The 13,372-nt window shown below is 34.7% G+C and overlaps 2 protein-coding genes and 1 non-coding gene across 3 annotated transcripts; 2 read left to right on the forward strand and 1 right to left on the reverse strand.

Annotated features, from left to right (window-relative positions):
* The first annotated feature begins 936 nt into the window (after positions 1-936).
* Positions 937-5,334, forward strand: LOC147864701 (uncharacterized). Its single transcript, XM_087318824.1, has 5 exons — positions 937-1,076; positions 1,271-1,346; positions 1,439-2,238; positions 2,330-2,810; positions 4,805-5,334. Exons 1-5 carry the CDS (start codon positions 1,071-1,073, stop codon positions 4,822-4,824), a joined length of 1,383 nt encoding a protein of 460 aa, XP_087174950.1. The 5' UTR covers positions 937-1,070; the 3' UTR covers positions 4,825-5,334.
* Positions 5,335-8,161: 2,827 nt separating this feature from the next.
* On the reverse strand, positions 8,162-8,234 carry TRNAK-UUU (transfer RNA lysine (anticodon UUU)). The gene has a single exon. It is a non-coding gene; the product is annotated as a tRNA-Lys (tRNA).
* Positions 8,235-9,264: 1,030 nt separating this feature from the next.
* LOC147864703 (large ribosomal subunit protein uL13-like) lies at positions 9,265-12,368 on the forward strand. Its single transcript, XM_087318825.1, has 5 exons — positions 9,265-9,439; positions 10,323-10,480; positions 10,656-10,772; positions 11,340-11,427; positions 12,042-12,368. Exons 1-5 carry the CDS (start codon positions 9,326-9,328, stop codon positions 12,189-12,191), a joined length of 627 nt encoding a protein of 208 aa, XP_087174951.1. The 5' UTR covers positions 9,265-9,325; the 3' UTR covers positions 12,192-12,368.
* The last annotated feature ends 1,004 nt before the right edge of the window (positions 12,369-13,372 follow it).

Below are 13,372 nucleotides of genomic sequence, written 5' to 3' on the forward strand. Positions count from 1 at the left end.
TGGATAAGGTCATTTAACATGAAGATATTCATGTAGATGGAATTTGCCCAAATTAGTGTATCTTAACAAGAAGCCACTATGAGGAAAGGGAGATTCTAAACGACATTATGGTAGCTTATATGGGATTCATAATGTCATGAATTAGAAATAAGTAGGGATATCATCATTGGCAATTTATATAGGATTCAAAATTATATGAATTGAAAACAAATAGGGATCACATTATTAGTTGTTATGGTCATAAGTATCGCAACAACCATTGATTTATTTACAAAAAAGGAACATTAAAAGTATATGATTTCAATTGCATAATCATGTGTAAAATAGGAGAAAGTATCCAATGTTATTCATCAAAAGTCCACAATATGGTGTTTTTAAAACAAGCCAGCTTGAACACACATGATTTGGAAGGTTTACATATAATAAACCCCTCAAACCCTTCAAACCTCACATGGATTCTAGAACTTTAGCAAACAACCTTTTTTATATAATAAGATCATGCTAAGGAAGAATGTACTTGATGATGACTGGGATCGAGCTTACGAAGATTGGCGAATCATCTTCTTTCATTGATGCTCATAGCCAAAATTCAAAATGACCACTCTACCTTTTGGTTTCAATTTGGTGGGGTCAATTACATGACTTTTTTATGTTTCCCTGGTGAATATCCACCTTTTGTTATGGAAGATTAATGTGGAGAATGAGGCTGAATTTATGTACACGTCAACATCCTAGCAAGACATTTCGGCAACTTTGCACGAACTTAATACATTGTATCATTGAAATACGCAACAAAAAAACGATTCCTTGTTAAAAAAAGATAGAATATACCAAATTAAAGTTCTCCAACTTGAGGCCTCATGCCCTAACTAAATTAAGCTACAACTTTTCCCATCAATGTCCTCAAAAGGTCTCCATATAAATGCATGTATGAAATCATAAATCCAAGTTCAATGTATAGAACAAAAGTAGTCCAAGATATCTAATAAGATGTACAAGCTTTTAGAAGATCCACTTGTATAAATAAGGCAGCTTCTAGGTCTGTAAAAACAGAATCATAATCTCACAAAATGAAGGTAAGGTCAATATGTTATGGATTTAATTTCGAAGTATAAGTATTCCTTATTATCATTGTGTAAGGTTAAGTTTCAATGTATAAAAGAGTCGTGAGTGAATAATTATAAATAGATTTCTAATTGTTCAACCAATGGCATTCGATATTGCTTCATAAATTCTTCTAACAATCTACTCCTTGCTTCAAATGTGTTAGATATTTGATTGGGCAAACAAGAAGTTGCTCCATCAACCTAGGTCGAACAACAAGGTTAAAAAACATTTAATTCATGGTAGGTGTTGTATTTGAAGATTGTATGGCGTAAACATGCATTTGCTTAGAACTTGCCTTAATATACCATCTTGGTGTTTTCAAAAACTACAGGTAGAACCTTAAATGAGGTATCAAATCCATTGATCAATGAATTAGATGAATACAACCCACAACTTAATGGTGTGATTACTGATGTGAAGAATAAAGGTGCGCCGCACAATGTGGAGATTCTCACAATTGGCACACTCGGAGTGGGTGACTTGCTAAGTGTGCATTATAATTCGAATGGTGAAAAAGATTACAATTCAAGTGATAATGAAGTTGAAGATGATTGTGATGACTATGACGAAGATAAGGGATTAGTACAATGTAATGGATCACCATGTGATAGTCCATTAATTGCTCGAGCATCCATAAGTTCTGTTGACATACAAAAACTCCAAGAAGAACTACAAAGAATCTTATACTTCAAGCTAGGGGATACCTCTAAGGGTATAGAAGGGGATATACATAGGAATAATGTGACAAGGAAGCATAATAGAAAGAGAAAAGACCATAAGAAACATAATAGTAATAATCTCTTAATAAGGGATAGCTCACATGGGGTACTCAATGGAAATAACAATAGAGGGGTTTTCCCCCTTCAGAACTTTCTTGAGATGCCTATGGATAATATATCCTCTAGTTCTACTTCTAATACTAGATCATCACCAGTATTCATGAAGCAGTGGTTACTACAAAGCATAAGGAGCAAAGTTCTCCATTGCTCAGTGCCAACACTTACACTAGGACGGGTAATTCCAACTTTTGTGCTTGAGAAATTAATCAAGTCTAGGGCCAAGGAAATATCACCACATATTACATTGCCAATCCAAAGCCAATCCAAGATGGGGAAGAACAAGATGGATAAGGTATGCATTATATGCATGCATGTATATATGTATGTATATATGTATGTATCTAAGTGAAACATTATTAAATGTCACATGAATGTTTTTGTAGTTGTTTCATACGTTGAAGAATAGCATGGCACGAGGTGGATCACGCTCATTTCCAAAGAAACCAAGACACAAGAAAATGAATGAAACGACAAAGGACAATAGTCGATTGATGCGAAAAGGATCACGTCACAATGCCAGTGAGCATAGGCATGGAAATGTTGAAGGTTATTATATTGATAGTGATGATGGTGATGGTGATGACGAATATATTCGAAAAAGGGTGCAAAAAATATTGGCATCTGGAGTTCATCATAAAAGTCCGAGAGTATATAATTCCAGTGCATTAACAATCTCTTCTTCTGTCTCCACCACCACCACCACTAGAAGTAGTGTCTCTACAAATAGTGTAGCTTCCTCTTCCTCTGACTCATCTAATTTATCATCGTTGTCGTTGTCAACCTCATCATCTTCTTCTTCTATTGCAAATCAACACAATGTCTCTCCTCCTCTCAACGAATGTTGGATCAATACAGATGATGAATGTAAGCATCCTCCCTCTCTTTGGTGAAAACACACAATTACATTAATTGCATGCAAAACACATTACAATGGTACTATACTATAGATCATTTTATTGTTGCCACTAAATACTAGTGTAACATGTTGAAGCACCACTAGGCAAGAAGAGCATCTCATTGTGGATAGAATCTCTAGATGCTCCAATAAGCCTCTCTTGTGACACTATCCCTCTGTATCCCTTTGGGCCATGGTCTATGGGCTTGACACAATCCCATCAAGACCATATAGTCTCCTATGGACTTAAATTAGTCTAACTTTCGTCCCAATTTTCGTATTCAATCTACATTTATAAACTTTCATATCCATCTTTTTAAGGGCTCTTCGTTTCTCTCTCAATATCTTTACTCATGGACAACCTAACCTAGTATAAGTTCATAATCTAGAGGCTCTCGATTATTGGGTTTTGAAACCCACCCATTTATCTTCGATAATCCGAGGTATGTAGGGAATATAAGATATTGTCTTCAACAACAACCTTACCTTGGTTCTAAATCTACCTATTTCAACACTAAAATGGTTGAAGGTCTATTAGGTAAAAACTAGCCATAGCTAGCAACATGATGCAAGGTCCTTTTTTTATTGTTCGAAAACCATGCCCCCTCTTTCAAGGCTATGCCTATCCCTTGATGGGGTGGGGGAAGGTCATGCCATTTTGTCAAATTATTTGTTCCTATGGGTCATTTTGCCTCCTGTCCAATGGACCAAATGTTTCACTTTTCAATATGTAAACTCCATCACAAGCATCTCTTTGTCTTATAAACTCTACTTACAACATTTGAAAATGTGTCCCTTTCGTCCTCTACGTTGTATTTTACCTCCAAGGATGATAAGAAAATGCATCTTCCTCTATTAATCACTTTTTGGTATTTCTTTTATACATTTGTTTTGGTATTTTGTCCCATGGCCCCTATATCAATCTTTGTGGCAATAACAAAGTCTTTTTCTTTTGTTCATGGTAACCTTGTAGTGTTTAACCCATATATTAGTGATATTTGAACTAGACAAGCTTACTAACAAAACTCTTATCTCACATACACAATTGTTTTTTGGCAATGGATTAAAATGACAAACACACATTCTCTCTACCTTTGTCTCTAAAGTGCATTAAGCATTAAGATGATTACCTTATTAAATTCTCCTTACAGTCATCATGCAATTAATTGATTTACTAGGCCCGAAGATGTTTGCCTTGTTTTTTATCCCTCACAACTAGATCAGGTGACAAGTTAACCATAGTAAGGATAACTTGGGGTTGATATATTTGTGTAAGGCACAATTATAATACAATTTGCTTTGTCGTTGACCGTAGTTCACCAAACTAGGTGTGTGAACATACATCCCAATCTCATAATAAAAGAGTAAATAATCAACATCGTAAGAGTTTCTAACCATGTTTGATGTTTAGTGTTTTGTTGGTTAATGAGATGTTTGTCTAGACTCTAAACCATGATTAGCTTGCAATATATGATGTTGTAGAGTTATAAGTTGTTTTGAATTTCTCATTTAGTTGTAACTTGTATCATAAAACTAAAAACATGTTTATATGCCTCTCGCCCATTCATTCTCTTTGGTTGTGTAATCGAGCATATTTGGCTCACAAACAAAAGTGCAAACCTCGTCACAATAGTAGGGTCAAGTGTCATATCCTTTCCTTTTCAACACGATACAATGTTATACAACCAAAATGTCATTTGAGTATGAAAAAGGAATGATCACAAAATAATCATAGCATAAGTTCACAACCAACAGTGGTGTTTGAATGAAAAGAATAAAACATAAAAGTTAAAGTTAAAATAACTATTTGAATTGAATGTTATTATGTAAATACACATCCATCATCGCTAGACAATGCTTGCTTCACCTTTTGTAATCATGAAGTTGTGTCATTTAGCTCAATGAACATCGAATGCTTAATTAAAAATAGGTAAGAAATGTCTTTCCTTTTCTATTTTCACAGATCTAGTACTTGAGTTGTGAGTTCAAACTATCAAGTTGGTGCACACGCACTACAACCAACCGTGCACTAGGTTGGGCTCACACAAAGTGCAAGGAGTCTACAGTGTGACATGGCAAAACCTGGTGAAATCTTCTTTCGAAATGAGGTGGACACAGCAGGCAAAATGTTCACATACCACTAGTAATCAAGTTGATATTAAAAAGAAGGGCTTGGAACTACCACCTTAGAAAAGGGTTTGCAAACTGTGTTTTCTTGTTTCTTTCACAAACATGAATTGTTTAACTCTCACCATCACAGTGTTAATTTCAAAGGTGGAAAGATGGTCTTTTCTTATGGACACTAACGGAAATTAAAGTTGGAATCATACAATACAATGTAGGATTTGTCCCTTCAATGTCATATGAGCCAGGCTACTAGTTCATACAAGAGTTTGTAGATTGCTTATCAAAATGAATCCTAAGACATTGACACGTATGTCCTCCAATCCAAATGTAATGTAAAGTGATGAGAATGTAATGTTATATTTTGTCCATTTTTTGTATACAACTATTCATGATATTGTCACTATGAATATTGCACACAAACGAAGAACATGGACTTCACATCATTGAATTAACTTTATGAAACGTTGTCACAATAAAAATGGTCATACGAAAATGATAGGAGGTTGGCTAATATTTACAACCTGTAACACAAAAATAACTTGGTTTCTTTAGGTACACGTTTTAGCTAACTACAATAGAAATATATAATGACTCATACCAATCGAACACGAGGACATCAAATTATATAAATTCCATTCGTTTGATACACTATCAAATTCAATTGATTCTGTTTCATGCAATGTGAAAGTAATCAATTGGGATTTCATGTATTCATATTAAAAATATTTAAATTTTGGTTTTACTACAAAAACATGCCAAGATTATAACTATAATGGTTAGAGCCAGGCTACTAGTTCATATAGGAGTTTGTAGATTGCTTATCAAAATGAATCCTAAGACATTGACATGTATGTCCTCCAATCCAAATGTAATGTAAAATTATGAGAATGTAATGTTATATTTTGTCCGTTTTTTGTATATAACTATTCATGATATTGTCACTATGAATATTGCACACAAACGAAGAACATGGACTTCACATCATTGAATTAACTTTATGAAACGTTGTCACAATTAAAATGGTCATACGAAAATGATAGGAGGTTGGCTAAGATTTACAACCTGTAACATAAAAATAACTTGGTTTCTTTAGGTACACGTTTTAGCTAACTACAATAGAAATATATAATGACTCGTACCAATTGAACACGATGACATCGAATTATATAAATTCCATTCGTTTGATACACTATCAAATTCAATTGATTCTGTTTCATGCAATGTGAAAGTAATTAATTGGGATTTCATGTATTCGTATTAAAAATATTTAAATTTTGGTTTTACTACAAAAACATGCCAAGATTATACTATAATGGTTAGATCAACATACACTTATTATTGGACACACTTTATGAGCAAATTTGTAGATTCGTTTATTTTGGGTGTCATACAAAAGTACTCCTACGAGTGCTCGAAATATCAACATATACCCTTGGCACATTGTGTAGGGCATTAACTCATTTCATATAAAAGTTAACAAAATCATTATTACCCCAAAGTCGGCAAAATGATATTCGTTATGATATTAAATTCATTAGCTTTAGTTGATTTGTTTGCATAACGTACTAATGTATCACAATCATACATGCTTAATTCTAGATAGTTATAGTTTTGTTCTTATTTTTAGTTTTCAAACACGTGATTCCTTTCCATGTTAGTTTTTTTAATGTTGATTGCCGAAATAGTGACACACAAGGACATAACATATTTTGTACTTAGTCAAGGATGTCCTCAATTATGTATCTTGGTTTATGCTATGTTCCTAATTGCAATAGATTTATTCTCCTCGTGTCTCTTATGATAGTATAATTATTCATCTCGTGTTTTCTTCTCATTCATGTGCCAAGCATATTGGATTGACCCTCCACCTTTCTCCACAATCGTACCACCTATTCATAGCAACATTGTTGCTTCTTTTGTGTCAAAACTATCTATTGAGCTTTTGCCAAGTCTCCTAAAAGGTAGACATGGATTCACCTCCCAACCATTACCAAATAACATGCCATGCTCGTACTTTGAATTATATGCATTATGTACTATTTCATTTTAGGATTTTGACTGTCATGATTGTTCATAGCATAGCATGCTAGACATCCTCACAATGGTCCCCTTTAATCCAAATTGGACAAGCCATCCTAGTCATTTATCGTGAATATAAATATTGTGAGCTTGAGTCCAACGTGAAATGAGATATAGTAAATCTTGAGAACAATAATATGGGTCCTACCATATTCAACACCATTGGTAAAACCTACTTCATGAGACTTAGAAAATGTTCTGCTAGATAATGATATCAAAGCTATGCACATTTGCCATATGGCAACCTATAATAAAGAACATTGCACTAAGACTAAATATAATAACTTTGTACGAATAATTAACATATATCCTAGGTTTAAGAACTATCCTTTGTCAAAGAATTTACTTGTGTGATTCTTTTAAGTTTCGCGATATGTCAAAAACCAACATCCAACTTCACAATGTGTTGTTTGGTTTTATTCCACTTATCCTTGCAAGCCAATTCCCAATTTCATCATTAGTATCACGATGCTAATTGTTGGTAGACTTGATTTCCTCTCGATCTTTATCGTTTGCCTCATCTTCTCCCTCAAAATCTTCTTTGACTTCTTTCTGTAAGGCAATCTCATTGTGTTTTTTTGGTTATGGTCATGCTCCTCAATTTGAACAAGATAAGAATCTCTTTTGAATATTACGATTGTAACCAAATTAGAAATTGCATGTATTCCATGTGCTTATATAGCAATATTCAAAATCAAGATTCCAAAAAAGTAAAAAAACACATGACGATAGTTACATACTTGCATATCCTATCCTAATTTATGGCACTCTCGCACGTGAAAGGTAATCTGTCTAGTAATCACATAATTATCCATTAAGCGGATTCGCCAATATCCTTGGTAATAACACCTTTGGCTGGATGGACAATACTTCAACTCTATAGCTTAAAGCTGGCACATCTCCAAAACGATTGTTCGAGAGTTGGATAACAATATGGAATAGCAAAACAAAGAGCTTAGTCATTTGATGGAAATCAACTAAGCATATTTATACAACCAAAATGGAGAATGATATACATATGTATTTGTGTATATACAACAACCAAACATATGTATGTGTGTGTATATATATATACAACCAAATTGAAGAATTGAAATGGGTTTTTTTCTCAAAACGCCGTCTGTGGGAATCGAACCCACGACCACGTGGTTAAAAGCCACGCGCTCTACCAGCTGAGCTAAGACGGCTCATATGTGAATAGAAGTTTAAAGTATAATAAAAATTCAAACCTCAAGTTCGGGACCAAACCCAAAAAGAGAGAAAGAAGGGCATTCTTTTTCTTTTCTTTGGTAAAAGCACACAATTCTATTAATTGTATGTAAATTCTACTTGTTACGAGTCTTGCGACTTTTTTGTCTCCTCTACCTATCTAAGACTATGACTATGTAGGGAGCAGGACATGTTGTAAATGCCAATAGAAAACTTGTATATGTACTCAAGGGAATGATCCTCACTTGCTCTTGCATCTATTTGTTTTGACTATATGAGATTGTTTCTCTTATCACCTAGTTTGTGCATCTAACTAAAGAGACATTTGTGCTGACGGTGATCGAATAGAACCACGAATTAGGCTTTTGTGACAAGTTTGCTAAATTGCAAGCCTATGAAGTAGTGCAAGTGCATGATGAAATTGCGGCCGACACACCCCTAGATTGGATCGCTTCTTGCACTTCATTAGTCCAACAATTTTCGGAATTCACATATAATAAATGAACGCCACTGACAAAGAGCAACAACACTGGCCACCCGTAGGATTCTTGGCAGCGGGAGCTTTGTTTGATGCAACGTTCTATCCAGACCCGATAAAATGGCACCATCAATAATATAATTTTGCAGAGCACTCGAATCGCATTTTCGATTTACATATATGTTGTACTCTTCATATCATTGAGAGAAAGAAAGAAATATTAACGTCTTCTAGTCTTCTAAGGCCAAAATAGGCCCATGAGGGTTATTCTCAATTCTTTTTCTTCTTCTACTACTACTACAACTACAACTACTATTTCTTCTTCTTATTTGGCAAAAGGAGTTTTGAGGAGGGGCATTCTTTGGAAATTAGATAAAACTTGGAACTTGGCCCTCGCAGGCTCGGAACCGAAGCTCGAAGCCGAACCAGAAGGCTTTTAGGTTTGGGGAAAATACAGAGTCGAGGCCTACAGCTTCTCCTCCCACCCTTCGCCATCGCTGTCAGACCGACGGGGGGATACAGGAGCTCAGCTTTCCTTCTCTTGCCATCGCCGCTGCCAAGAGGAAGAAGAAGAAGAAGAAGGAAGCAGCTATGGTGTCTGGCTCGGGTGTGTGCGCTCGCGTTGTGGTTGTCGATGCCCGCCATCACATGCTTGGTCGCCTCTCATCCATCATCGCCAAGGAACTCCTCAATGGACAACGCGTGGTATCCTTCTCTCTCTCTCTCTCTCTCTCTCTCTCTCTCTCTCTCCCTCTGATTCCCCCCCTCGTCGTCTTCTTCTGCTCGTTTCCGTTCTTCAAAGTATGTTTTTGAGACTGCTTTTGACATTCCTACGATTTTCTCTGGTTTCTCGTAGAACCTTGTTTAATTCTTTTGAAGATTGGTTGGAATGTTTGTTTGGTCCTCTAGTTTTCTTTTCTTTTTCTTTCTTCGTTTGTTCCGTCATTGAGATTCTTCCAAACGTAAAGCGAAGTATTTTTGGGCCAGCCGGCGTTTGTCTTTACACTTAATCTTCGTTTCTTCAGTTCAACCCAGACTATCCACCTTAATTTCTCTCTTCCCCCCTCTCAATTTCTTGTTTTCTTGAGCATTCACATTTTTCTAATTATGGAAGGCAGATAGCAATTTTAATCACACACATAGATTTCTAAATTGTATTTCGTGTAGATTTTCTCTCACATTGTCTATTTACTTCATGACATGTCCGTGAACTGTCAATGCAAGAAGCTTTATTTAGTATATGAAAGGGAAGAAACACGGGCATTAGAAGGGAAGGTAGTAACAGGACATGAAATTTTAACAGCTCTATCCTAAGTGAAGTTTCCGTATTAAAACTCCAATCATTTACTTTGATTTTAAACAGATCTGAATAACTTCCGTTTTACCCTTTCTTTAGCCTTTACACTCTTTTGTTTCTTGCTATAATTCTGGCCTTTTGGTTGTTGTCTGTTTATTAGGCAAGATACATCCCACATCACCTGTTATTATTCATGGAATATATTCACACCATGCACATGTATGTACACTCGCGCACTTATATAACACTGATTGTATTCCATTTTTGCAATAATTTGATTACAATTGATAGGTTGTGGTAAGATGCGAGGAGATATGTCTTTCTGGTGGATTGGTTAGGCAGAAAATGAAATATCTTCGTTTTCTTCGCAAGAGAATGAATACTAAACCAAGCAAAGGACCAATTCACTTCCGTGCACCATCAAGGATTCTATGGAGAACCATTAGAGGGTGAGCTTTGTGCATATCAGTTACTTAGTTAAATGCTATTATATTCCATCATGTTATTTTTGTTAAGAAAAAGGATGGAATTGTTGTATGCAACGAATAGTTTTATTTAGATGTGATAATATTTCATACATTGTTTTGCTAAAAAACATAGAGGATTTATCTGTCATTCTTTCAGTATGATTCCTCACAAGACCAAGAGAGGAGCAGCTGCTCTTGAGAGGTTGAAGGCTTTTGAAGGTGTTCCAGCACCCTATGATAAAGTGAAGAGAATGGTGATCCCTGATGCTCTTAAGTAATTTCCTTAAACTTTTAACTCTTTAATATGTGCTTGTATTTAGCGTCTTGGAAAACTAAATTGTTCAAACATCACTGGGATGATAGATGCATGAATAATAATGAGGAAACCTTACTTTAGTTGTAATTACGGAATCAATCAAACTAGTTGGATGCTAGATTTATGGATGATTGTGAGAAAAGCTGGCTTATTGAATGCACAAAAGCTAACCACATTTAACAACTAAATCAAGAAATCAATGAAGTTGGATGATATGGATAATAATGAGAAAGTACATAAACTGCCTAGCAGTAAGTACATTGGAACCAAGGTTTAGGGTTAGATTTGGAATAGTTTTGAGAAAATCTTAGGAGGAATTTTTAAAGTTACCAAGCAATGAGCATATGGAAAAACTAGGGTGTGAATTAAGGAAACCAAATAAGTATAAAGGAAAGTATGTTTAAGATTAATCAGCAATAACAAAAGCTGCTTTAAAGAACGTGGATAAACTGAAATGACATCTAGGGTTTATTCTTTCATTTACTCTATAAATTATTCTAAATGCTGGAATTGTATTCCTTTCAGGGTTTTGAGGTTGCAACCTGGACATAAGTTCTGTCTTCTAGGCAGACTTTCATCTGAAGTTGGATGGCATCATTATGATACAATCAAGGTATGTTATTTACTTGGGATCAAGTTTTATATTTATTATTTTAATGTTATGATCAAGGCAGCAAATTCTTTTTGTGATTTGTGTGCATGATCTATGTAATGTTAACCTTAGAGTAAGAAAATTCTATCAGTGATTTGTATGCATAGATATACAGCAAATTCTATTAGCATTGTACGTGCTTGATTTATTTAATTTGCAACTTGGAGGAAGCAAGTTACTTTAATTCATGTGTGTGATTTAATTAATGTTTACCTTGGAGGACACAGATTCTTTTAGTGATTTGTGTGTATGATCTATGTAATGACCTTACAGTAAGAAATTCTATCAGTGATTTGTGTGCATAGATTTACAGCAAATTCTATTAGCATTGTACGTGCTTGATTTATTAATGTGCAACTTGGAGGAAGCAAATTGCTTTTAAGTGGTTTGTATAATTTTCTTCTAATGATCTGGCCACATTGGAGGAAGTAAATTCTATTATGACTTGTGTGCATGATTTACCTCACGTGCTCCTAGCAGGAAGGAAATTCTATCATTTATTTCTGTGTATGATATACTTAGTGATTAGATTCTATGCTGATTAGTTAATCTGCATTTTGGTGTTGTCTATTCAGGAGCTGGAGGAGAGAAGAAAGACGAAAGCTAAGGTTTTCTATGAGAGGAAAAAACAACTTATTCAGTTACGTCGGAAAGCTACTGAGAAAGCTGATGAACAGCTTGCTGACGTTAATGCAGTCCTCAAGCCACTCAGCTACACTGCTTGATATGGTATTTTGCATTTGATTGATTTTCTGTGAAGGACAAACCCAGAGATTTTTGAATGTTCCAGTTTTGAATCAAAATTGTTGTCTTACAGAGGATAATTACAAACAAATGTGGTGTTTTCCAGTTTATCTCTGTATTTTTTCGTTTTTTTCTTAATGGAAAGCATCTAAATTTTTAGAGAAAGGAGTACAAATATTTGGTGCTGCTTGTATAACATGAATATGCTCTCTGTTGATTCATTGTTCTTTGATCAAATTTGTGTGTTATCGATGATTTGTTTGTGTTTTACGTTCATACGAATTTTGCTGGTTGGATTAATGAAAATGACATCAATTTTAGATGCTATATTTTTGCTGGTTAAATATGATTATCCAATTTACAACATTGATTTTTATTTAATCTTGTAAAAATCATATGTAGGCCATTTTTATCAGTACTTTGTTGCTGATGGGGTATATCCTTCTAGTTGTCAACAATGGTTTTGAGTTTTCTTTGTTCAGATCAATATCGTTGGTGTATTTGTGGCGAATCCTAATAGACTGACACGTGACACCTTTGTTTTAGTTTATTTTCCTCTTCTCTTCACACATTTATTCTGCTTGAATCCCTCATTTATTTTTCTCTACTCGTCACATGTCCATTTTACACTAATCCTGAAGGATCTTGTTTAAAAGTTACTGCGATTGAATGTGGCACCCTTGTATCTTTTAGGTGACATAGACTTGTCATGCATAATTTTATGTTGAGAATTTTCGTGCTACACCAAGAAAAGTGTGGCCAGTATGTGATTTAAAATACCTACAGATGATATGAATGGCAATAGCAACATAAGTGAAAAATAGCATTTGATCATCAACATAACAAACGTTAATGTGGATTAGGTTGGATTCAATGGCTTCTATCTCTTGGAAACTTGAAACAAGTTTCTGTAATCTGGAGGAACACAAGTTTTTCTGAACACTTGTAATGAAAACTTTGAAGTTGATGAAAAATCAAACTCAAAGGTTGAAACTCTAATGTCTATACAAGTGCACACAAATGCTAGTAAAATCTTTGATACAGTTACCCCAGTAAATTTCATAAACATATCTTTAATCTTTCTTTTTTCTATTACCCCATTTGTGAACAAACGCATGCTAGTAAAATCTTTGATACAGTTGCCCTAGTAAATTTCAAAAAC

Source organism: Azolla caroliniana, unplaced genomic scaffold, assembly GCF_043228905.1.
Source record: "Azolla caroliniana isolate FFs.n. ecotype wild unplaced genomic scaffold, voAzoCaro1.0.p SCAF_4, whole genome shotgun sequence".
Lineage (NCBI taxonomy): Eukaryota > Viridiplantae > Streptophyta > Polypodiopsida > Salviniales > Salviniaceae > Azolla > Azolla caroliniana.

Bases quoted from the DNA above. Each gene is read 5' to 3' on its own strand.
- LOC147864701 (XM_087318824.1), top strand. The intron at 1,347-1,438 runs GTAGGTGTTGTA...CAAAAACTACAG, and splicing joins TAAAAAACATTTAATTCATG to GTAGAACCTTAAATGAGGTA. The intron at 2,239-2,329 runs GTATGCATTATA...ATGTTTTTGTAG, and splicing joins GGAAGAACAAGATGGATAAG to TTGTTTCATACGTTGAAGAA.
- LOC147864703 (XM_087318825.1), top strand. From the start codon at position 9,326: ATGGTGTCTGGCTCGGGTGTGTGCGCTCGCGTTGTGGTTGTCGATGCC. The intron at 9,440-10,322 runs GTATCCTTCTCT...TACAATTGATAG, and splicing joins TCCTCAATGGACAACGCGTG to GTTGTGGTAAGATGCGAGGA. The intron at 11,428-12,041 runs GTATGTTATTTA...TTGTCTATTCAG, and splicing joins ATCATTATGATACAATCAAG to GAGCTGGAGGAGAGAAGAAA.